The 26,583-nt window shown below is 46.6% G+C and overlaps 1 protein-coding gene across 4 annotated transcripts in view; it reads left to right on the forward strand.

The window, feature by feature from the left end:
* WASHC4 (WASH complex subunit 4) overlaps nt 1–26,583 on the forward strand; it is a 1,230,387-nt gene that overhangs the window by 1,044,229 nt on the left and 159,575 nt on the right. For all 4 annotated transcript variants that reach the window (XM_069629940.1, XM_069629941.1, XM_069629942.1 and 1 more), the window contains one exon: nt 24,889–25,085. In XM_069629940.1, the coding sequence (XP_069486041.1) occupies nt 24,889–25,085 (197 nt within the window). The remainder of the gene's footprint in view (nt 1–24,888; nt 25,086–26,583) is intronic.

Genomic DNA, 26,583 nt, shown 5'->3' on the forward strand with positions numbered 1-26,583 from the left:
TCACTGTGTCTGCCTTTGGTGCTTGGTACTGGCGGCTGTGGATCCTGTCAATTGACAGACAAAGCTGTTCGCGAACGAAAAGGTAAACTAGCGGTGGGGCGGGAAGCTACGAGGGCCTCTTCGAAGGCCGCTTCTAAGAAGCATAGAAAGTCTGGCGAGTCTAGAGACTCCGATAGACATAAACACTCTAAGAGATATCGATCTAGGAGTAGATCGAGACGTTCTTCATCTTCTTCCAAGAAGACGAAGAGTAGACATAGATCTCCATCCTCTTCGTCAGATACATCTACCGAGATGGTAAAATGTCTAAGTCGGATCCCCCTAGGAAATGGGAAGAGTTTAGAAAACAAATGATGGTCTTTGAGAATGCGGCCGACCCCCTCAAAGAAACTTCGTAAGAGCCTGACCCCGGTCGCTCCTTTGGACAATGCAGGAGAGTCAGAAACTACTAAGGCCAAGTCCAGTAGTAAGGAGGAAACTCAACGATCTCAACCCGACGTAAAAATCTTCGAAGGTTCCTCGAGATTCGAGTGATTCCCTGGTATCTGCTAAAAAGCATAAACTGTCGAAGCACTCAACGGGTTCTTCGCCGCCAACTACCTCAACGCCGAAGCCAAAGGAGATATTGGCTCATTTATCATAGTCGTCGATTATTTCGAAGAATATTCGATTCCCTCCAGGCAAATTCCGGAACAGGAAAAAAGGTATACACCTTCACCCAAATCAGACTTTTTAAAGTCTGTCCTCTGTTTTTGAGGAAGAAAGTGCCTCAGAGGAAGACATTTCTCCATTTGGAGTACAATTTGGTACTAGAAATGTGCCAGAGGAATTGATTGACCCTGAGTCAAGATTGAGAGACCTGTGTGACACTCTTCACTCTGCCAGTGGCATTGACATGTCACCAGAGTTAGAGTTTCAAAAACCTGATCCTGCAGAACATGCAGATTCCGGGTACAGGAACTTGATGAACAAAGTTGCTGAATATATGTTTTGGGGTAGGTCTTTACCAACCTTTGAACAGGATGATATGACCGATATCCTGGACCAGGGACCAGGACCCCCAAAAGGACCCAGTTCTTCCCTTTCATAGGGCTCTTCAAAGCACAGTGGTTGCCAATTGGGTGACTCCCGAGTCTGTTGCAGCAGTTAATAAAGATATTCCTAAAAAATATAGGCCATCAAGCAGTGATCCTGATTATCTGAGTAAACACCCTACGCCGGAAAGTCTAGTGGTACAAGCTGCTACCTCCACGAGACATTCAGCTTATCCATCTATCCCCCCAGATAGAGAGGATAAAAAGGTGGACCCTCAATGGGAGAAGGGGAACCACCTGCTAAAACACCTACAATGGAGAATGTGTTGGACCTGTATTCCCACACTCTTCTTAATGTGGATGAGGATCAAAGTGATGTCTTTATTGATAACGACCCTGGTACTGATTACTGTGACCCGGATGAGTACCTCATTCAGTCCCCTGATGAGCCCCTAGCAAAGTCACCCATTGATGACCAGCTTCTATTCACTACTTTGTTAAAAAAGGAGGCAGAACGTTTTAAAATAGAAACCCACGAGTCCGAGCAGGATGTCTTCTTTGTGGATAGTATTTTAAATGAAGTCTGTAGGACAATATATTCCTTTGTTGCACTCAGTGAAATAAAAAATTCAGTGGTTTGCTTTTCTCCCGAACATTCCTCCTCTGATGAATATTCTCATCCAGCTCTGCTGCTCGGAAACCTTTTTGACTGGGGGCATAGTGGACCTTGACTCGATCCGTCTTGATCGGTGCTAGATTGCTGGCTCTGAATGTGATGGCAGATGTATACATACCACGCCACTACCCCCCATACCTCAGTTTCCTTTTTTCCACGCACTTGCTGTTAGGAAGAATTCTCAGAAATGTGCTAATTCCCACCACCTCAGAGACCCCCAGCAACTTTGCTGGATTTTGAGTGAGAACCCGTTTTTCCCATTCTCGCATGTATTTTAATGTGATTTTGAACACTGTTTGGTTGTGGAGTCTGACAAACTCCATAGGGATCATCTTTTACATTGTCACCCAGCACCTTCAGTGCAGTGGCACAAGGGAAGTCTCTTAGATTCCCCAAAGGTTTAAATACCTTCTCTTGGATGAAACTACTGTGTCCCAGAGCAGTGAAGAGAAATTGACTTTACTTACGTTTTGTAACTTTCTAGACCCAGCACACACTATCTTACAATCGGGTGCTGGAGGGGTTACCTAGTATCCCCTTTGTCTAGCCTCTCATGTAAAAAAATGTTAACTTTTTCTCACGGAATGGCTGGTGGTAGTTGTTTCGTTTTAACTACCATGGTGGGCATTTACCGCTGGCTGCGTTCGCAGCTGCAGTAAAACATCCAGTGGTGCAATTTTTGTCAAAATGGCCCTGGTCTTCTTTTTTCGCCATTTCTTTGTGGAAAGGTCCTTCTTGAGATTAACTTTGTGCGCCAAACCAGGTTTGGTCCCATTGTTCGCTTTGCCTTTGGTGGGATTCACAAGTGAAGCCCGCCTCTGGCTCCATGGTGTCTAAGTGAGGCTAGTACCCGAAACTCCCTGTGCTTAGTCTCCTAGGAGACCCAAATGCACCCTGTGGTGATTGGCCGGCTGACTGTCCGGCAAGGACAGCGACCCCGCTGGGTGACTGACAGCTCGGCTGGAATGAATGGGAGAGAACTGAATAAAAGGCGAGTTTTTTGGCTTGGAAGGCAGAGAACTTGAAGAGGACGCCTGCTGCAACTCCTGGACAGTTGGTTTGCCCGGTGAAACCCTGATGCTATGCTGGAACTCCAAATTCGTATCGACAGAGAAGCCCCTGCAAGGACGAGTTCTCCCTTTTGAGTTGGTGGGACCAATCGACTCCAAAGTAAGCCACCTGGACATCAATCTCGGAGCTATTTGAATTTCCACAGAGTTGCTGCTGGGAACCGTATAGCAAGGGAGAGGACCACCAGATTGTGTTCATTGCTTTTATGCTGACCAAAGAGCTCCAGGAAGATCCTCTGGACTCCCAGGAAGCATGACTGACCAAGCCTGAGCCCCCTCAGCGGAGTGCGTGACCCCAGAAGCAAGGAAGGTCCATCTCGACCGCCAGGAACCGCTGTGTTGATATTTGTGGTGGACACGAGGTGCTGAAATACTGAACAGCCACTAAAAGTGAAGTTTGCCGGTTGCGAGTTTTGACCATCCCATGGCAGGCGTCCCCTGACTTCCTCCCTCTTGTCCCCACGACTGAGTCCCAGGAACAGTGAGATCTGCAGAGCTGCACAGGAACAGAGGTCATCAGCTGCATCTTTTCTTCGTTTTAAAGGTACTGTAAAAGGTCTGGGAGAACTTACCCCTTGCTGTAGAGTTGCCTGCGCCTTCTACTACTCACAAGTCAAACAGCTTGTGGCCCTGCATTGATTCTTCTTGTCATCAAAGACTCCATTGAACTTGTGCCAAGACTTTTCCATTTACCTACCAGAGGTGCTTCATCCTATGTAAGACTTTTGCCCGTTGACTTTGGCTTAGCCTATTGTACTGAAAGACTCTTTCTGGGGGGATCCAAAAGTATTTGCCTGCTTAAGAATATTTGTTGTCTCTTGTAGGTTCTAAATAATCTTTTCCTTTGACTTATTACTATATGATTCTAAATGCAACAGTGATATTAATGTCCCCAGCACCCTAGCAATTAGTCACCTGAGGGTGGAGGTAGTGTCTGTGGGCCATCCCAAAAGGGTATCTACTGATTTAGAGATATTAAGTGTGTGTATTTCATGAAGTGTATTTGAGTGTTACTGTTATATTGCTCACTTCTAAAGAAGGCTTATTCTAACTGACTGATAAATAAATTAATAATTGTTTATTCAAGAAACTGTGAGTGTAAGAGTTTATTTGAATACTTGTAACTGTGAATCTTTGTGTAACTCCACTACAGCTCACATTGACCCCTCTTGAGATAAGCCTGACTGCTCAACAAGCAACCAACCTGTGTAGTACGAGCTTGTACCAAAGGTTGGGTTTCCTATACCTGAAGTCAGAGTTCTTTGTAGTGTTCCCAGAGGGTACTGCATACAAACTTTGCCTAACACTTCCATGCTGCTTCGGCAATACAGCATCTAGTCTTCTACTGTGTTTTTGACTAAACCGTTACATTTTCTGTCATAAAACCTCGACCACGGTATCCACTCACCGGATTTCAGGCTTTAAAAGGTGCACCAACTGCCATTCCAAAATGTCGGTGACCGACTCGCACAACATTTGTCTGTGGTGTCTGGGAGCGGATCACGACTCGGAGGGAAGTGCGTTGCGCTCCAAAATGCAGTCAAAATCCAATTGTGAGCGGTCCGCCAAACTTGCTTTGGGCCGACCGACCCCGAAATCTCTGGCGCGGTCACTCTTCCGGTCCTCCGAAGCGGAAGGGCCCACCCCCGGGAAGAAGGAAAAACATTGTTGAAAAGCCAAAAAGCTGTCCCTCTCAAGGAGCCACTCTTCCTCACGTAAGAAGAAGCAACGACATCGACACAAGTCCAGCTTGTCGTCGGAGAAAGGGAAGCCCTTGGCTGGGCAGACCTCTTGGGAAGAGTGGAAAAGTTTTAAAAAAGACACGCTTGAAATCTTTAAGCCTCGGGCTACTGCGGGTGCGGGTGTCTCACCCCCAAACAGCAGAACTCTGCGGCAAAAGCGACGCTCGGCACTCCCGACCCCACGCTTGCCATTCCTTTGCCATTGGCATCAGAGAAGCCTTCGGACTCGACGCTGTTAAGGAAAAGTCACATTTCTGTGCTAATTCCCTTCAACCTTAGAGACCCTCGGCTCTTTTGCTGGACTTTTTCATTTTAACCCTGGAGTGAGTGAGACCTTTTTCTCCCACTCATGTGTTTTTTACCTGATTTGGATTCCGTGTTCTCACTGTTTTTGGAGTCTGACAAACTCCATAGGCATCTACTTTTTGTATGGTGACACACAGCACCTTCAGAGCAGTGTCCAGATAAATCCCTTTATATTTCTCATACGGTTTAAATACCTTTTTCTTGTGTGAACTACAGTTCCCAAGAATAGTAAAGTGAAATGGACTTCACTTGCCTTTTCTCTTTGTAGGTCCAGCACACACCATCTTATGTGGAGTGCTGGGGGGGGAGGGGTTTATCTAGTAGCCCCTTATCCTACTCTCTCATGTAACATTTTTATGTTACCCTCCCTACTTTAAATGGCTCGTGCCAGTGGTTTAATTTTTCCTACCATTGTGCTTTTCTAACGCAGGCTGAACCCTGTGACCATTTTGTCAGAATGGCCCCTGTCTTCTTGTTTTTTGCCATTTTCTGTTTGTGGCTCCAGTGTGCCTAGAAGGAAAGGATGTGAGGAAGGGTCCCGAAACTCCCCTATCCTTCGTCTCTAAGAATGCCTGAATGCATCCAGTCCTGATTGCCCAGGCTGGCTGTCCTTTAAGGATAGCCACCCTGCTGTGTGATTGACAGCATAGGCTTTGCATGAATGGAAGAAACCTGCTTAAAATGAGAGGGTTTTGGGACTGGAGGCAGAGTCGACCACTGGGAGAAACAACCGACGAAGAAACCGTGAACAAAGCTTGCTGCAACCTCCTGGACCTTTGAATTGCCCGGTGAAGCCCTGCTGCTGTGCTGCACTCCTTTTTCACCTCGACAGAGAAGCTCTGGACGGAACAACTTCTCCCTTTGGGTTAGTGGGACCAACTAACCCCGAGACAAACTCCACTGAACCGCCATCCCAAACTGGCTGTGCTTCCTCAGTGCTGTAAGAACCCAATGCCAGGGGTTGAGTGTCCATAGTCAAGTGCAACGTCTACCGTGGAATGAATCGGGCTAGAAGCTCCAGGAGACTCCTAAGGACCATTCCAAAGCAGGACCTCCAGATCCAGAGTCTCCTCACCGGAGTGCAGGACCAAGGGAGCAAAGAGTCCAACTGGTATCCAGGATCTGTGACAGTGCTATTTGCGAAGTGCTGAAACTGCAAAGTGCTGCTGAACCGAAAAGAGCTGTAGCTGCAGACAACCTCCCAAGTACCCCTGCAGGAGCCGTCCAGATGTCCTCCCTCTTGTCCCCACGACTGAGGCTCAGGAACAAGGGTCTGCACCGCTGCAACAGGACAGAATCCAGCTGGACTACTCTTCTTCAAACCAGAGGTACTGTTTAGCCTTGGGGTACTTACCTCATTGCCTTGTTTTGCTGTGCTTTTCTCACGTGGGAATTGCATTGGCTTACATTGTAGAGTTGACCTCAACTCTCTTCTCACAGGCTTAACAGCTTGTGGCCCTACAAGTGATTTTTCTGAAGACTCTCTAACTTTGTGCAAAACTTTGATCTAAGGAGTGCATCAGATTCATAGACTGTGTCTCAATTGACTTTGGCTGTCCTGGCTCCCTAAGACTCTTCTAGGCCATTTGATTTTGATACTTACTGTCCCTCATAGGTGGTAGCTCGTTGCAGACTGTTACTGCTGGGAAAGGCTTATCTGCATTTCATTGGAAGATTTAGTTGACCTCACATATACTGAGAAACTGTCTAACCTTTTTCCTTCGCTAAAACTTTCCTTTCTCCAACCTCAGAATCTGCAAAGTATAACTAGTGTGATTTCTAATTGTGTAAGAAGCATACCCAAAGATTATCCACTAACGTGCGCTGATCCTGAAAAGTAATTTTAAAGTATATTTACATTGTTACACTAATTGCCCTTTTAAAGAAGGCGTCTTTAAAAATTGTATGTTAAATAACTATTATAACAGAAACCTTGAGTGCAAGTGTTACTTTGATACTTGTATGTACGGATTTCATTTGTACAGCTATATAGCTCACATTTACCGCTCTTGAGATAGGCCTGGATGCTCAGGCACACTACCAACTTGTGTAGTACAGGCCGATACCAAAACGTGGGTTACCTAACACCAAGCAGATCAGTGTTGTGTAGTCTCACACAGTGTAACAGCATCAATTCTTACCTAACAGACGCTGAAAGAGGCGCATAAATCGTCGATTGGTTCTTCTCTACAGCATCAAGATGTTGACATCCCTGACGTCTGTGTATTACCCAAGCCTCAACTGATGCCGACGCCCGTTCCATCGGCGCCGAAAGAAAAACCCTTAGCGCAGACTATCAGCGACAGATCTTTCGTTCCGCTCTCCAGATCGGGATTCTTCGATTCCATGGTATCAATTTTCAGTGTCGACCAGGGCGATGACCAGTGGGACATTGATCCCATATATACAGCGTCGAGAGGTGTTGATTCTTTAGACAACCAAGCTGACCTCTTGGCTTTGGCCCAAGGTTTACATAACACCAGCGGCCTAGACACGTTTCCAGATGTCGAATTTCAGCATGGTCAGCCTTATACACACACGCGTGCTAGATTTAGGACCTTGGTGGAAAAGGGTAGTAGACACCCTAGGTTTGAAGTCCTCTTCAGCACCTGCTCAGAGTTACCAGCTGCTGGACATCTTGGATGAAGGTCCTGTACCTAAGCGTAATATGCCACTTAATCCGACATCCCTGTTCCATTCCTCTGGGCAACTCGGGAAAATACATGCTGGCAAAAGGAGATCCATCTTTCCTGGCTTCTCATCCTTCTTTAAAAGGGCTATTATGTCTCTTAGACGAGGGATGGCAGTAAAAAAAGATTACCAGCTTTTTGTGGGTTATGTTGGTTCCCTTGCTGGCAGGGCTGTGACCAAAATGGACCCTGTCAAGGTGGATGTTCCTCTGCATTTCGTAATGCTACGATCTCGCTGGTAAGAATGTTCCTTTGGCTCTCGATGCTCAATCGACAAGGGTACAGGCTGCCACCTCTGCCCTACAGAGAGGAGTCCCTTCCCAGGACATTTGCCCAGTGGCTTTGTGGACCTCGCTGCACATGTTAGCCCATCATTTTTTCTTGAGTTCCCTGTCGGTGCAGGGCACTTAGATCGGTCACTTAGAGCGGCCCTTCAGAAATGTGTGTGGGTGGTGGTGTCCTTGCTTTCCTCCCTCCTTCAGATCTATGTTTTTCTATTGAAATCTATCGTAGATGAGGAATTTGTCGGAGGAAGGAATCCATTAGAAGAACCCATTAGAAGAACAAATTACTTAACTCCAAGTAATGTTCTTTCTAATGGAATCATCATCATCGCCCTCCCAACCTGCCCCACTTGGCGGGTAGCTTGTACACCTTTCAGTTCTGCGTTCACTCAGCGTCCAGAGCGCTAGCAAAAAAAGGGCAGGACCTAGGACATGGGGCACAGCGCCTCGCTATATACTGGTCCGGCGTCCTGTCTGGCACAGGGAGCGTAAATTGAGCATTACCATGAGCCACGCTGTGCCACTTGGTGATAGAAAAGGTTCCCAAAGAGCAGCTGCGCTGGGAGATGAATATTCTAGATGAGGAATCTGTGGGAGGAACATTCATCAGAAAGAATATTTGCAGGGAGGCGATGCAGCTGTGGTTCTGGCTTTTAGAGAATCAGATATCAGTCTCAGCAGTACATCTGGAAGGGACGGATTGGCGGGCGCTCTTAGCAGGCAGAGCACGGTCTCACATGAGTGGGAAGTGTGCCAGGAAGTCCTACAGGAGGTCTCCTCTCGGTGGGGTACCGCAGAGTCCAACAGGAAGTGCAGACAGTTTGCCTTGAGGCAATTCCTGGTGAGAAGTGCACTGGGGGGATGCGTGGTTGGTGGAGTGGACCTTCAATCTCCACTATGCCTTCCCGTCATTCCTGTCATCTCAGGGTGTTGAGATTCCAAGCGACCCTGATGGCCCCGGATTGGGTGAGGAGAACTTGGTATTTGGATCTCCTGGACGTGACCATCTGCCCACCTCTCTGGTTGCATCAGTGGACAGTACTTCTGTCTCAGTCGGAAGGTTGGATGCTCCACCAGAACCCGGAATCCCTCAACCTACATGCTTGAGGGGAAAGATACTAATTTAAGTGACCACATGATGCTAATCACATTCTTTGATCTGAGAGTAGAGCAATATTATTCAAATCAATATACAAACCTGACGGTGAATCCAGCTGGGAATAAGATTCGAAGGTCTAAAACAAATGGCTCTTCCCTCACTGATAAGTTGGAACATTTTTGTGGTTTCAGTGACATTGGTTGCTATGTGCACTGTGAAGAGGTTTAATGAATGTATCCAAAGGGAAAACCTGCAAATTCCCACCATGATAAAGAAGAGGCACAAACATGATTTTGACACAGAAATTTGGCTGCAAAAGAAAAACCTTGGTTATCGTCTGAGAAAACTCAAATTGAATAGTAGGGGGTTAGGAATGTTTAGGAAGAGGAGATTTTGCAAGAAAATAAACAGTGGGTGAGTGGTCACAAACACGTTATTGCCTCAAAAGATGGAGAGGAAATGTTAAGTTTTAATTCAAAAATACACGAGGGAATTTCAGAGCTTAGTCAATGAGTTAGAAAAATCACAGTTTGAGCATCAAGGTAATATGGGGGTTAATGAAGCAGCATGGCAAATGCATTGGGAGAAATGTAACGAAGACGCTTATGTCTCACCTACTTGGCTGGTTGGTTGGAAAATGCCATGGACCATCCATTTTGAAATGGAGGATATAGAAAGGCTGATTACCAAAGCGTCTGATTCAACAGCAGCTGGTCCAAATTGTCCCTCCAATGCAACTTTTAAGATAAATATTAAACTTTGGTCTAGATTAATTTACCTGTTTATATCATTAAAACATTTGAGATCCCAAAGTCATGGTGGAAGTCTATAATAATCCCAATACACAAAACAGGTGACCGAGCGGACCCCACAAATTATTGGCCGATTGCGCTCCTAGACCCAAATAGCAAGATTTGTCAGTCAGTCAAACAACATTTTATTCGGTTTTTGACCTTTAAGTTCCAATAGACAGTTAATACATTAGTACAAAAAGAAGAGCACATAGCACATCAAATGTAGATCAACCATAAAAAACACACTTTTAGCTACAATTTAAAAAATACACAAAATGACAAATCAATAGTACAAATCAGCAGCCTATTTCATACTTGGCTCCTAAGATTTAACGGCTCCATGCACTAGTATTTAATTGGTGCACGGATGATTCACAATCAGGACATTAGCACAATAATGGCCAAGGAGAGCATATACTCGCAGCCTCAGACACTTAGTTGTCACTGACCATAGTACCAACATCGTTTTTCAGACTCCTGTTTCTCAACAGCCATGCCCTATAAATAAAATGTGCAGTTCCAAAGACCACGTGGGGAAGCAAACATTCTCTCGGGTATCTGATAGCGGGGATTGCATGACCAATGCCTGCGTTATTCAGGATGGGTCGCAGGTACATGCATCTTAAGTGGTGGGTCTTGTTGCAAGTTAGTAAAAAGTGCTCAGTCTTTTCTGAGAAAGCGCCACACATTGGACAGAGGTCAGATTGTATCCCCTTCCAGGCCTGGGTTACCCAGGCAGAAACCCAAGCCTAAACCGAAAATAGAGCGACTTCTCCATTGTTGAAAGAATTGTGTCCAGGTTAACCTTGTACCCTTTTTCCAATATGGATTCAAGGTATACTGCTCCAAATTTCAACTTAGTGGCATCCACAATCAAGTCTTTGTCCATGGATCTGTGTGCCCTAGCTCTCAGGATATTCAGGTTGCACGCCTGGGACACTTGGGGCTTGTTCCATAGATCGGCCATATCCAGCTGAAAGAGACAGTCCTTCACGTGAGCAAACCACTTTAAACTTTCCCCTTCACCCCCCTCAAGCTTAATGACATGAGACAAGATGTTCCTATATGTATCTAGCCCCATACCAGTCCAGACCCCTGCCCAAAACAGTCAAGTTCTAGGTGGACCAATGCCAAAGGAGCTGACACAGGTAACAATAATCATTTCTTCAAAAATTTGTTTTCACAGGTGGGCAGGTCTGCAATATATGTGATCACAAAAGTGATGGGTGGAAGGTTTTGAATGAATCTGTACCACTGGCAATGCTCTGGGCAACCTTACACACCACTGTTTTTTAGCCCGTCTGCGCCATTGCAAAAGGGGTCCAGCCATATGCAAATAAGTCAGGTACTGCCACCAATGGTAGCAGCCCAGCCCGAACTGCTAGGCCAGGTCCCCTCTGCACGGAAACACAAGCAACCCCAGACATGTTTCAGCCTTGTTGGGCCTCCTCAGTGAGTCTGCCGGGCCTAGAGACCCAAGCTTCTCCTCACTGATGACGCCCAACAAGGCTGAAACATGTCTGGGGATGCTTGTGGTCTCGTGCAGAAGGGATGTGACCTAGCAGTTCGGGCTGGACTGCCCCTTTTGGTGTAGGACCAAGCCTGATTTGCATATGGTTTTTCCCCTTCTGTAATGGCTTGGCTGGCTGAAAAACGATGGTCTGGAGTGTTGCCCAGAGCTTTGCCCGTGGTTATGATTAATTCAAAACCTTCCAGCCATCAACATTTTGTTTTTCTCAAGTCTGCAATATAGACATGGCCCCACGATTCGGAGCCATACATAGATGCCAGTATGGCTTGCCTGTGGAACAGTTCCAATTCAGGGGAAATTGCACCTCTACTGTGTTTAATAAGGAAGGATATATTTGGTCAAAGAAAGTGCTGACTTGGCCTCTTGTTGCTTCCAGCCACCGGTGTCCTCAAAGCGCACTCCCAAGGTAGTGGAAGTGGGTAACTTGCTCAATAACAGCTTTAGATGCACTCAATCTTACTGTTCTCCTTTTAGCGGGTGTGGCCTAAAGAACAGCACTATTCATTTTTGGATGTATAAAGACCACTTCAACTCAGAACATTTGGTATGGAAAATAGGCAGAGCATGCCTAAGACCCTGGGGCGTGGTGGACGGAAGGACAGCGTCCTCCGCATAAATAAGTGCTGGGTATTTGTCTACTCCTATCCTGTCACAATCCTGGCACTCACTCAGCAAGGCATGAATAATTTCCTGTATATAGACATTAAATAAGAAGAGTGCCAGGGTACAGTCCTGCCTTACTCCAACATTAACCCCAAGGTTCTCAGTCTGCCCCCTCCCCCACATGACCCCCCAGACCATATCTGACACAAGCTTTGGTGGCAGAATACAATGAACGTGTGATGGCCACCAGGTCAGGCGGGGCACTGCGCTTCAGCAAGATGTCCCATAGTAACTCTCTTGAGACTGTGTCGAAGGACGTTTTTAGATCCAGGAAGACCACATAGAGGTGCATTTTCTTTAGGGCAGTGTATTTTGCGATAATCAAAAAGAAGAGAAAACAATGGTTATTGTACCCCTGTTTGGCCTAAACCTAGCTTGAAGATAGCTAACCCCTTGGTCCCGGTCAGCCCACTCCTGGAACAATTTGAGAAAAAGCTTACCAACACCATCCAGGAGTGAGATGGGACAGTAGTTAACTGGGCAATCTTTCCACCCTTTTTATAGATGGAGGCGAGTATCTCAGCACTACTCGGGATGGCATTAAACAGCCCACATAGCACCGGGCCCATATTTCTACTTCATACTTAGAGGTCTGCTGGGATCAAGTCTGGTCCTGTTGCCTTGTAGTTTTTGAGGGTATTAAGGGCAGCTGCCACCTTATCAACTGAAAAAGAGAAGGCGGCAGGGGATAGTGATCTATAAACCGCCAAACTAGTGGCATGTTGGGATTCTATTTGATAGAGATTTGAAAAATGGGATTGCCATTCGCTCCCGCTAATATTACACTGCAACTCTCTGTCCCCATTCAATTCCTTGGCAGAGACCATCTTCCAAAAGGAACATACATCCCTTGTTTGCAAAGCTCCATATAACCTACCCCATTGGTCAATCACAAACGCGCTCTTCTTCCTCCAAATTAACTGTTTGTAATTTGATTTTAGGGATTGCAGGAATGACTTATCAAGCCCCCCCTGTACTTTTAACTTAAAGAACCAACTCCCTTTGAGCACTATAACATTCATCATCATACCAACCAACCTTGGGCAACAGATATTTCTTTACTACGCCCACCAGCTGAGACACAAGGGGTGTTAAGTTCTTCTTAACGTGTTCAAATTCACACAGTACCATCTTATCACCAAGGTCTTGGTCACAGATTGCTGTGATGTTACTCAGCTTGGAGACATACATGGGAACCTTCAACCCCCTTTCTGGCATGGCCTGTTAGTGCCTTTGACTGGTCAATATAGTCCACTGTGGCCCCCCCGCCCTACTAAAGCCCCCAAGTACTGCCACTAGCGGATGGTGGTTGCTGTCTGGTCTACTACAGACAATAAAATATCCAATTCTTCCCCAGTCGTACCCTGAGATGAGCATGTAATCGATAAGAGAGCTCCCATTCACACCACTAAATGTTTTTTTGCAGACTGGTCATTTTCAAAACGGCCATTACAGGCCCTTGAGTTCAGTTGGAACAGAATGCACACCGACTCTGATGCGAAGCAATGCACCCAGCTGGGAGAAACCGCGATAAGAGGAGGAATATCCAAGGGCCTTGTCTTGGTCGTCCCAAATATCTGCAAGTTCATTATGGGGAACCAGCTGTAGGTTAAAATCGCCCACAACAATATTACAGTAGTGCCATGTGCTCAAGTCTTCAGCTAATTTCTGAACAAAGGCCAGGGTCATCAATGCTTGCGAAGGTCTGTTATACAAGTTCAATAGGAGTACCACATCAATCTTTTCGATTGAAAACTTGAGACGCATAAGTATGGAGTGTACCACCATAAAAGATATGAGAACACGATATTTAAGTTGATTCTTTGTGGTGAGAAATGTAGTTAGTTCCCAAGAGGTTTGGGGTAGAATGAGTTGTGGAAATGAGGTGTTTTTCACAGCAGAGATGATTAGAATGTTTGATGAATTAGGGATTACTTCAAAGTAATGAAACTGTTTTAAATTGCTTGATGAATTGTAATTGGGGAAAATCAGCGGTTTTACTGTGCATCATATTTTTTTGTTTTATTGATTGGATTTTAGTATTAATGCAAAACTGTATGTGTGTAGATTTTAAAGTGTGAAGGTTTGGTGTAATGAACAATGTACAATAAAAACAAATACAAAAAAAACATGCGTGGCTCTTGAGAGGATGAGGTATGACGACTGGGACCTCTCAGGAAGTTCTTGAGGAGCTACTGGCTGCAAGTAGACCATCAAGATCACTGTATGTGTGCAGGTAGAGAAGATTCAAGGTGTGGTGCAGGGAGCGGAAGGTGGACCCTATATCCTGCCTGTCATGATCTCTGCTTCCAAAAGATCAGGACTTGCCCGACTCCCTTGGAAGCAGACCCATAACCCCGGTTCCGAGTGCCAGCCAGTCCCAATTGGGACCTTTTGGACCCTGTCCTGGCGCCAGTGGCACCAGGCTCATAAAGATGCCCAGTCCCAGCGCTGGAAGCGCCGGGCTCATAATGCTTGGGTGGACTTACCTGCAGCAGACCATGCTGCTTACTTACCTGCCAGTTGAACCCCTGATCCTCTTCTGTTTGGGACTACTTTTCCTGTTGGGTGGGGCAGGAGCCACTCCCTAGGTTCAGAACACTGGAACTCTTCTGGAAAGCAGGAACTCTTTTCTTACCTAGGCGTGGCTGTGGAAGGAGACACCTAAGCACTACAGGAGGCTATTTAAACCACACCCAATGGATGAATCTTGCTTTGCGTTATTCTGCATTCTCTGCAGCAGAACGCTCATCGTGTCTTCTGCTTCTGATCCTGGGCCTAAGGGAACAAAGGCTTACCATCCTGGAATCCAGTCTTCAGCAGCACCTGTAAAGACAAAGAAAGAACAGGTTAGCACTACGGTCTTCAGTGGCAGCGCATCTCTTACCTGGTCCATCGGCTGTCACCAACGCCTCGCGCTGCATTCCGGCATCTGAAAGACAAAGGCTTACCTACTCTTCGCATGCTCCGGAGGTCTTCGCACTGCATCCCGCATCTGAAAGACAAAAGAAGGTGCGTTTAAAGACATTGGGCAACTTTATTACTCACGTGCCATTACTCCTTCCCACGCCGAATCCAGTGGGTATTCCAGCACCCTTCAGCTTCTCTAAAGCTCCGAACTTGTACCTGCAAGATAAAAGGGACACTTAGTGCGCATCGTGAAGCAGGCTACAAGCGCTTACTTACGTGCTTCCAGGCGCTTCTATTCCTCACGCGGGTTTGATCCTCAACTCTCATCAGCCCGCCATCCGCCATCGCCGGAACCCTGCAAAACAAGAGATATCATTACAAAAGACTTTTAAGACATTTGAAGTGCCCAGAACTTACCGTTCGTGCAGTTAACGACGGACAGCAGTCCTCTGAGGTCAAGAGGCCTGCACCCATATCCAGTGAAGAAACTGGTTACGGCACCCTGCCCCGAGGCAGATGGAGAGCTCGGCGTTCACTTACCTAAGGTGAGGGCATTAACCTTTGGGGTTCTACAGGAGAAGAGAAAGGGAAGAGGAGAGAGGCACCCAATAACCCCAGTTCATTAATCCCATATTTTCTATCTGCAGACATCTTACTCTTCGAGTCAGACATACAGTGCACAGAGGTCCAGCCCAAAGAGCCAACCGTGTGTTACACATCACCTTTGAAGATACAGCATTCACCCAGTCAAGACCGGCGCCTCTGCGGGAATCAGGTGAGCGTTACAGAACGCAAAGCCTATCGCCAAACTCCCACCCAGGCGCTATGGAAACCTCGGATACCGACCAGCTAGCCCAGTTACTTGGGGAACTAAGAGCAGAAGTGCATGCAGCCCGTCAGGAAACGAATGCTCTAAGAAGGGAACTGATTATTTCCAAGGAGCGAACAGACAATCCTGCTAGACAATTGCTAGAGTCACAAGCCGGACAAACTCTGTTACCCGCATCAGGGGCAAATCTTCCTTCAACATCCTCTACGAACCCAGTGCAGATCAACCTACCTGGGAATGTACCTCTGGCTCCGCCCGAACGATTTTCTGGTGACCCAAAGAGGTTTGCAGTATTTATTAATCAGTGCCGGTTGCACTTCTTATGCCGGCCAGCAGCCTTTCCAACTGATCAAGCTAAGGTAGCTTTCGTGCTTTCGTACCTTAGTGGCAATGCGGCAGACTGGTCGATCCCTCTAGTTAATCAAGATGATCCGGTTCTCCATGATTTTCAAGCTTTTCAGCTCAGTATGGAAAAACTGTTTGCAAGACATTCACAGGGGCAGGCCTTGGACAATGAGCTCCTTTCATTGCGACAGGGTAATCAAGACCTTTTGGCTTATATTGCGTCTTTCAACAGACTGATAGTGGAAACTCGATGGCCTGAGGACAAAAGGATTACGCTGTTTTATAGAGGTCTACTTGGAGAGCTCAAAGATGTGTTAGCCCAAGTAGTGAATCCCCCACAAGATTGTTCGGACTATATTGACTTAGTCGTTCAAATTCACCACAGACTGCAGAACAGGAAGGCCGATCGTTCCAAGTTTGATGCTCGAGTATTTTCCAAACCACCAACTCCTACCAAAGGAGTAGACTCCGGGGAACCAATGCAAATAGGGGGCCTGAAAGGACCACTAACACAAAAGGAGCGGGAAAGGATAAAACAGCTGCAATTATGCCTCTATTGCGGAAACTCGGGGCACTTTCTTCGAGACTGTCCGGTGAAACCAGCCAAGAAGGCAGTAGGAGCTGCAGTTACCAGGGTCACAAACTCTGAGCAGGGAAACGACCTCGCCCGACAAGAATAGAGGTCCTCTTGCCGAGCGTTAAAACCAGTTCCGTGACCTCGCATTTCGTGATACCTATGGTCCTCATTAGCCCTGAACATCCGGATCGATTACATGCGATTGAAGCTTACGTCGACAGCGGTGCCATCGGCAATTATGTGGATCATGAAATGGTTTTGAGGATGAATCTGACTCTTTGTCCAAAGGCTGTAAAGGACGTCATTACTACGGTGGATGGTACGGAGATAGCCTCCGGACCAGTAACGCATACCACCCAAGAAGTGACGCTTGTAAGTCAAGATGGACACCATGAGAAGATCGTGTTCGATGTGATCAAGGCCCCTCAGTTCCAGATTATTCTAGGAATTCCTTGGTTAGAGAAGCACAATCCTCAGATCGATTGGCGAGCAAGAACGGTTCAGTTTCCAGAATGTGTCTCTACTTGTCACCCTCGACCTGGTGTTGCACTGGCAGCAATTTCCTCAGAGGCTCCCCAGTTACCTCCTGAATACCTAGAATTCCAAGATGTTTTCCGGAAGGATCAGGCTAACTCTCTACCTCCTCATAGGTCTTATGACTGCCAGATAGACCTGATACCTGGATCTACTCCTCCTTGTAGTAGAATTTATGCCCTCACCGAGCCTGAGAATCTTCACCTCCGACAATACCTGGATCAATACCTAGCGAATGGGTTTATTCGTCCTTCCAAGTCCCCTGCTTCCTCAGCTTTGTTCTTCGTTCCAAAAAAGAAGGGGACCTTAGAACTTGTATAGATTATCGCGCCCTGAACCAGATCACCGTTAAGAATAGATATCCGTTACCTTTGATCCCTGAACTCCTGGACCAAGTCAGAAAAGCATGCATATATACAAAGCTGGATCTTAGAGGAGCCTACCACTTGGTACAAGTAAAAGAGGGCGATGAATGGAAGACGGCCTTCCGCACCAAGTATGGGCTATTTGAATATCAGGTCATGCCCTTCGGACTTTGCAATGCCCCGGCCGCCTTTCAATATTTTATGAACGATGTCCTCAGAGAGCTCATAGATGTGTGTGTTGTTGTTTACATTGACGACATCCTCGTTTATTCTTCATCGGAAACTGAACATCGGAAACACGTGAAAATGGTCCTCGAGAGATTGCGGCAACACAAACTTTTCGCTAAGTTGGAAAAATGTGTTTTCAACGTGACTGAAGTTGAATTCTTGGGATTCATATTATCACCTAGCGGAGTGCGTATGGATTCAAAGAAGGTTGATGCAATTCTCAAATGGCCATCGCCATCCTCCGTAAAAGGTGTTCAAAGCATGTTAGGCTTCGCTAACTTTTACCGCAGGTTTATCCCCGAATTCTCTCGAATAGTCCAGCCCATCACCGCCTTGTTAAAGAAAAACAAACGTTTTGAATGGTCTACCGAGGCGGAACAAGCTTTCCAGAATTTGAATACTAGATTTATCTCTGCACCGATCTTAAAACATCCTCGCCCAGAACTCCCCTACATCGTTGAAACTGATGCTTCGAGCCTTGCCATGGGGGCAGTTCTATCACAAAAGGACCCAGTAACCAATCAGTTGCATCCCGTGGCATTTTGGTCCCGCAAATTCTCGCCTCCTGAAATCAATTACACTATTACTGATAAGGAACTTCTAGCTATCAAGTCCGCCTTTAAGGCTTGGCGGCATTATCTTCTGGGGGCCCGACACACCGTTACTGTGATTACAGATCACCGAAACCTGCAATATTTGAAAACCGCAAAAGCTCAATCCTCTAGGCAACTCCGTTGGGCACTATTCTTTGCCGAGTTTGACTTCATAATTACCTATCGACCTGGTACAAAAAACGGTAAAGCTGATGCCCTTTCTCGGATGGGAGTGGAAGAACATTTGATCAATCCTAAACCTGTACCTATCATTCCTGAACAAAGAATTCTAGGTGTAATCGCCACACAATCCATAGAGGAAGTTAAGGATAAAGCCAGGCTACTGGTAACTCCAGCAGACATACAGAATTGGCATCTGCAGGGAAAGGACTTTACGGTGAAGGACAACCTATTATATTTCCAAGAACGGTTATACCTGCCCAGCACAGATTTACAGAAAAAGGTAATCTCTTGTTATCACGATTCTTTAATGGAAGGACATCCCGGTATGACCAAGACCTCGGAAAAGATCAAGCGCTACTTCTGGTGGCCGTCTTGGAAAAAAGATATCAGAGACTTTATAATGTCCTGTGGAGTATGCGCCCAAAACAAGAGTCAAAAGGAAAAACCAGCCGGCCTCTTACGCCCTATTGACATCCCGCCTCGCCCTTGGCATACGCTTTCTATGGACTTCATCACCGATCTACCTCCATGCTCCGGATACAATACGATCCTAGTAATCGTGGACCTGTTCTCCAAGATGGCGCATTTCATTCCACTCAAAGGCTTACCAACAGCAGCAACTCTGGCCCGAGAATTTCTCGAAAACATTGTCCGACTGCACGGTTTTCCTTCAGTTCTAATTTCGGATCGAGGTAGTCAATTTATTTCTCATTTTTGGCGAAGTTGCTGTCGGTCGGCTCAAATTGATGTGAGACTTTCGACCAGCCACCACCCTCAAACCGACGGACAAACCGAGAGGACCAATCAAACTCTGGAACAGTATTTGCGCTGCATGCTACAACAAACTGAAAAAACTTGGAAAGATATCCTTTGGATAGCCGAATATGCCTACAATAACTCTGTCCACTCGGGAACTGGGAAGACCCCGTTTTTTCTTTTATACGGTAGTCACCCTCGAACCTCGGAGTTGGATCCACTCCAAGATCTTGGAACACCAGCAGTAGACCACCTGCATTCTACAATCACCCAAGCCTTTAAGGAAGCCGTTTCTCACCTTCAAAGGGCTAAAGAACAATACAAGAAAGGAGCAGACCAACATCGGAAGGAAGCCCCCCAATATCAAGTATGAGATCAAGTCTGGTTATCCACCAAATATCTACCTCTAAAAGGACCACGCACATTCAACCCAAGATACCTTGGTCCCTATTCCATCACTACCATAGTAAATCCAGTAGCGGTCAAGTTGGACTTGCCACCTCACATGAAGATACATCCGTCTTCCACGTCTCTCTATTAAAACCCGTGCAACCTCAAACCCGACTAACTACATCTCCAAAACCTATTCTAGTTGATGGAGAACTCGAGTTTGAAGTCAAAAGCATCCTGGATTCCAAGATCTCCAAATCTAAACTATTTTACCTGATTGACTGGAAAGGCTACGGTCCCCAAGAAAGATCCTGGGAACCTGCAGAATATGTCCACGCGCCTCGTCTAATCAAAAGATTTCATCGAACATTTCCTAACAAGCCCAAACCCCCGGAGAAGCCCGGTTTGGGAGGGGCCTTGAGGGGGGGTGCTGTCATGATCTCTGCTTCCAAAAGATCAGGACTTGCCCGACTCCCTTGGAAGCAGACCCATAACTCCGGTTCCGAGTGCCAGCCAGTCCCAATTGGGACCTTTTGGACCCTGTCCTGGCGCCAGTGGCACCAGGCTCATAAAGATGCCCAGTCCCAGCGCTGGAAGCGCCGGGCTCATAATGCTTGGGTGGACTTACCTGCAGCAGACCATGCTGCTTACTTACCTGCCAGTTGAACCCCTGATCCTCTTCTGTTTGGGACTACTTTTCCTGTTGGGTGGGGCAGGAGCCACTCCCTAGGTTCAGAACACTGGAACTCTTCTGGAAAGCAGGAACTCTTTTCTTACCTAGGCGTGGCTGTGGAAGGAGACACCTAAGCACTACAGGAGGCTATTTAAACCACACCCGATGGATGAATCTTGCTTTGCGTTATTCTGCATTCTCTGCAGCAGAACGCTCATCGTGTCTTCTGCTTCTGATCCTGGGCCTAAGGGAACAAAGGCTTACCATCCTGGAATCCAGTCTTCAGCAGCACCTGTAAAGACAAAGAAAGAACAGGTTAGCACTACGGTCTTCAGTGGCAGCGCATCTCTTACCTGGTCCATCGGCTGTCACCAACGCCTCGCGCTGCATTCCGGCATCTGAAAGACAAAGGCTTACCTACTCTTCGCATGCTCCGGAGGTCTTCGCACTGCATTCCGGCATCTGAAAGACAAAAGCTTACCAGCTCTTCGCACGCTCCGGAGGCCTTCGGCACTGCATCCCGCATCTGAAAGACAAAAGAAGGTGCGTTTAAAGACATTGGGCAACTTTATTACTCACGTGCCATTACTCCTTCCCACGCCGAATCCAGTGGGTATTCCAGCACCTTTCAGCTTCTCTAAAGCTCCGAACTTGTACCTGCAAGATAAAAGGGACAGTTAGTGCGCATCGTGAAGCAGGCTACAAGCGCTTACTTACCTGCTTCCAGGCGCTTCTATTCCTCACGCGGGTTCGATCCTCAACTCTCATCAGCCCGCCATCCGCCATCGCCGGAACCCTGCAAAACAAGAGATATCATTAAAAAAGACTTTTAAGACATTTGAAGTGCCCAGAATTTACCGTTCGTGCAGTTAACGAAGGACAGCAGTCCTCTGAGGTCAAGAGGCCTGCACCCATATCCAGTGAAGAAACTGGTTACGGCACCCTGCCCCGAGGCAGATGGAGAGCTCGGCGTTCACTTACCTAAGACATCTTACTCTTCGAGTCAGACATACAGTGCACAGAGGTCCAGCCCAAAGAGCCAATCGTGTGTTACACATCACCTTTGAAGATACGGCATTCACCCAGTCAAGACCGGCGCCTCTGCGGGAATCAGGTGAGCGTTACACTGCCCCACCACTACAGTGATGGAGTGCCTTCTGTCCCTTGTCTCGTCGGACCTTCAAGTCGCCACAGTCAAAGGATACTTGGCGTCTTTGTCTGTGTTCAAACGATCTCCAGATGAAGGATATTTCTTTACGATCCTGGTTATGGTCCAATTCCAGAAGAGCCTTGTGAATACGTTCCTGCTTTTTCCCTTTGTTGTTCCAGACTGGGACCTTAACTTGGTTCTTACTTAACTCATGGTGGCTCTCTTTGAGCCATTGCACTCTTGCTATGTTCGAATGCTCACTTTGAAGACTGATTTTTTTTTATTGGCTTTTACATCAGCCAGACAGGTCAGCGAGTTGCAGGCCCCATCTTCTCCATTTTATTAGGGAGACGTTTCTTTAAAGGTGCTGCCATGGTTTTTACCCAAAGCGGTCTGAGAATTTTATCTGTCCCATACCATCGATCTGCCTGTATTCTACCGGTTAGGGAGAATTCTCAGAAATGTGCTAATTCCTCTCTACCTTAGAGACACCCAGTTCTTTTGCTGGACTCTAGGACTTTTTCATTTTTACCTGGAGAGAGTGAGACCCTTTTCCCCACTCTCACATGTATTTTAATGTGATTGTAACTCTGTTTCTTTTGGTTTTTGGCATCTGACAAACTCCATAGGCATCTGTTTACATTGTGACACACAGCACCTTCAGTGCAGTGGCACAAGGAAGTCTTCAAGATTTCCCAAAGGTTTAAATACCTTCTCTTGGATAAACTACTGTTTCCAAGAGCAGTGAAGTGAAATTTACTTTACTAGACGGATCGACAGTCAAGGTGTACTACGCCCCCTGTCAATGTTTTCTATGCAGCTGGAATGGATATCTATGTAACGCTCACCTGATTCCCGCAGAGGCGCCGGTCTTGACTGGGTGAATGCCGTATCTTCAAAGGTGATGTGTAACACACGGTTGGCTCTTTGGGCTGGACCTCTGTGCACTGTATGTCTGACTCGAAGAGTAAGATGTCTGCAGATAGAAAATATGGGATTAATGAACTGGGGTTATTGGGTGCCTCTCTCCTCTTCCCTTTCTCTTCTCCTGTAGAACCCCAAAGGTTAACGCCCTCACCTTAGGTAAGTGAACGCCGAGCTCTCCATCTGCCACGGGGCAGGGTGCCGTAACCAGTTTCTTCACTGGATAAGGGTGCAGGCCTCTTGACCTCAGAGGACTGCTGTCCGTCGTTAACTGCACGAACGGTAAGTTCTGGGCACTTCAAATGTCTTAAAAGTCTTTTGTAATGATATCTCTTGTTTTGCAGGGTTCCGGCGATGGCGGATGGCGGGCTGATGAGAGTTGAGGATCGAACCCGCGTGAGGAATAGAAGCGCCTGGAAGCACGTAAGTAAGCGCTTGTAGCCTGCTTCACGATGCGCACTAACTGTCCCTTTTATCTTGCAGGTACAAGTTCGGAGCTTTAGAGAAGCTGAAGGGTGCTGGAATACCCACTGGATTCGGCGTGGGAAGGAGTAATGGCACGTGAGTAATAAAGTTGCCCAATGTCTTTAAACGCACCTTCTTTTGTCTTTCAGATGCGGGATGCAGCGCCGAAGGCCTCCGGAGCGTGCGAAGAGCTGGTAAGCCTTTGTCTTTCAGATGCCGGAATGCAGCGCTAGGCGTTGGTGACAGCCGATGGACCAGGTAAGAGATGCGCTGCCACTGAAGACCGTAGTGCTAACCTGTACTTTCTTTGTCTTTACAGGTGCTGCTGAAGACTGGATTCCAGGATGGTAAGCCTTTGTTCCCTTAGGCCCAGGATCAGAAGCAGAAGACACGATGAGCGTTCTGCTGCAGAGAATGCAGAATAACGCAAAACAAGATTCATCCATCGGGTGTGGTTTAAATAGCCTCCTGTAGTGCTTAGGTGTCTCCTTCCACAGCCACGCCTAGGTAAGAAAAGAGTTCCTGCTTTCCAGAAGAGTTCCAGTGTTCTGAACCTAGGGAGTGGCTTCTACCCCACCCAACAGGAAAAGTAGTCCCAAACAGAAGAGGATCAGGGGTTCAACTGGCAGGGTAAGTAAGCAGCATGGTCTGCTGCAGGTAAGTCCACCCAAGCATTATGAGCCCGGCGCTTCCAGCGCTTGGACTGGGCATCTTTATGAGCCTGGTGCCACTGGCGCCAGGACAGGGTCCAAAAGGTCCCAATTGGGACTGGCTGGCACTCAGAACCGGGGTTATGGGTCTGCTTCCAAGGGAGTCGGGCAAGTCCTGATCTTTTGGAAGCAGAGATCATGACAATCTATCTGATGAGTGGGAAAAGAATCCATAGAAAGAACATTCCGGTGAGTCATTCCTCCATCTGTTCTGTTACCTCTGAAAAGCGCTCCGTATGCACCTGTACTGGTGGATACCTCTGTAAAGCGCTCCGTTGCTTCTCAAAGCTCGGTCTGCGCTCAATACACACCATAATAATAATCGAGAGAGAGGAAAACTGGGTGAAGTAGTAGCGTTGAGTGCTAGGAAACAGGTTCAGAAAGGAGAGCTTTGAGGCTGGATGTAAATAGTGGTCGAGTTGGAGTAGTACGGAGAGGGAGAGCATTCCAGAGTAGGGGAGTGAGGAGAAAGAGAGAGAGGGAGTAGAAAGTAAAGGGAGCACAGGGGGCTCGAGTGGTGGCAAGGAGCTTAATGAGCGAGGCGGAGAGTGAGATTAGCAGATAGTTAGGGTGGGGCAGGTCCATGGGTAGTTTTGAAGATAAGAGATGTATGCCTGGCCCTTTGTTTCATAGATAGCTAGCCAATCATGCGACGGGCAGAGGAGGGTACAGGTAATGCGAGAAAGGTTGAAAAGTGTGCAGACTGCAAAGTTGAGCATTTTGTCCAGGGGTGGAAAAGCATGGCTTAGAACGCCATAGAGGAGACTGCACAGTAGTCCGATCTAGAAAGGAAATTAGCAGTATTGAAATTAAGAAGATTACAGATTTTTGTGATATTGAGAATCTGGCTGAAGTGTTAGATTTGGAGATGAAGAGCGAGAAGTTGTTTGATGGGTCAAAGATGACACCAAGGTTATGAGTGGAAGCAGAGTAAGGAAGGTAGTCTGAAGAGGAGAGGAGGAGATAGCCTGTATGGTGGGAAAGTAGAACATTTCAGTCTTGTAGAGTTGAGCATGAGCGAAGGAGATGCCATCCAATATTTGATGGTGGAGTGACAGTTTGACATTTTGGGTAACGTTGGGTAATCGCAACTATAGGGCAGGTGAAACATGCTACAAAGCATTTCCGCCCCTTACTTAGTGACACAAGCTTGTCTGCTTGTGGAATGTGGTGGGCATCTCTCCTGGTGGCCTTACACCGAACTGAGCTGCCGTCCACTCACTGGGGGCTGAAACGATGCTTGCGCTGGAGGATTTTTGTAAAATGGGAATCTGTGGGAGGAAAGACTTAAGTCCTTTTTTCTCCACCATGAAGTAATCAATGTGTCTATTACAAATGTCACTGTTGCATTATTTCTTTTCCTGCAGGTGTGGCCTATATTTTAAAACTTTTAGACCAGTACCAGGAGTTTGACTCTTTGCACTGGTTCCAGTCCGTTAGAGAGAAGTATTTGAAGGAGAAGAAAGCGGTTGTTAAGCAGCAGAATGTACAATCAACGAACCAAGATGAAAAGTTACTTCAGACGATGAACCTCACTCAGAAGCGATTGGATGTCTACTTGCAGGTAATGGTTAAGTGTGTTCTTCAAGGTTCTTTCCCTTAGTCATTCGTAAGTCGGGCTAGATATTAACTTAGAATTTAGTTATGTTGCTAAACATCTTCTTAAAGAAGAGTTTGGAATTATAGTTAATTCGGTTTATATTTTTATTCTTGCTTGCACCATCCCATAATTGTTATATATTGTGACTTGTCGGATGTCATTGCTTGCAGTGTCCACCAATTTTTGTTTTTTCTTTTAACTGCCACCCTACGATCGAAACCAGCCTGCTGTGGTAGTGGTGAGGCCAAAAGCGATCCTTTTTGAAACAGACTTTCTCCTTACGCTATCGCAGATTAGAAGAACAGCGCTATATATGATGGCGCCCTTCTCTAGATTCTTGGATGTTCTCTTGAATCCCCTAGGGATCGTGGCCGGGCAAGACTTTGTGGTAGAATCACACTCATACTATCCCCCATCACAACACTATATAGTTCCGTCTGGAAAAAAGCCTGGCTTTGTAAATCTAAAGAGTTAGATTATTGGGCCTCTCTGCTCGTGTTTATTAATGACTGTAACTGAGCAATCCTCCGGGAAATGGAAGGTCTTGGGATAACGAGATGGATCGCATGTTGTGCAGGTTCCAGGATCTGACTCCTCGCACGTGTCCGTGGCAATACGTGTATGGCCATCTACGCAAATGAAAAGGATGCAGAGCAACATTTTACATTTAAGGATCAACATGTGAAGTGCTTCCTGCACAAGGCATCACACATAGAAGAGGGCGCTGTGAAGCAAGTTGCTCATCTGCAACAAGTGTACCTGCAAGGCCCAAGATTTCAGTTACTAGCAAGTATCCAGAAACCTTCTGGTAAATGCAAAAATAGACAATCTAGACAGCACAGCATGTTACAGAAAAATGAAACATCGAATTGGGCCTGTATTCTTTATGCTTACAGGACTAAAAAACAGTGTTAGTAAATGTATAAAAAGTAAATATTTGACTGGAGATTACAAAACAAATGTTATGTTGCGCTGTTTAAAGTGACAATTACTGTGACAAAATGTGGGGAGTATAATTACCTAAGGAGCTGCATTTGTGAATGAAACCAGCATCGGCCCGGAATCAAAGTGCTATTTTCCTGACCTCCCCCAACAGCTACTGAGTGGGGTGGCCCATGCTTCAGGGAAATGAAACCCAGAGGATGAGCCATAAAACCTTGACATTGCTTGGACCTTTGCTCTCAGACATGCCTAGGTAATAAAAACAAAGGGTGCCCATTTACAGCTTCCATCTGCCATTGAACAGGTTCAAAACTCCTTAGAAATATAAATAGTATGTTCTGGGAAGTGACCGGCACGTAATCACATCTTCGCATCAGCTATGTCTTTCCAGGGGAATGCAATTCACACCTTCGAAGACTTGGAGTCTGGCTAAGGTGACGAAATGTTGCTAACGGAGGAATAGATAAAATCCCAGCCCTTTTTATTTCTTTAAGTACTGAGTATATAAATTGACTGTACA

Source organism: Ambystoma mexicanum, chromosome 12, assembly GCF_040938575.1.
Source record: "Ambystoma mexicanum isolate Mex_15411 chromosome 12, UKY_AmexF1_1, whole genome shotgun sequence".
Classification (NCBI taxonomy): Eukaryota; Metazoa; Chordata; class Amphibia; order Caudata; family Ambystomatidae; genus Ambystoma; species Ambystoma mexicanum.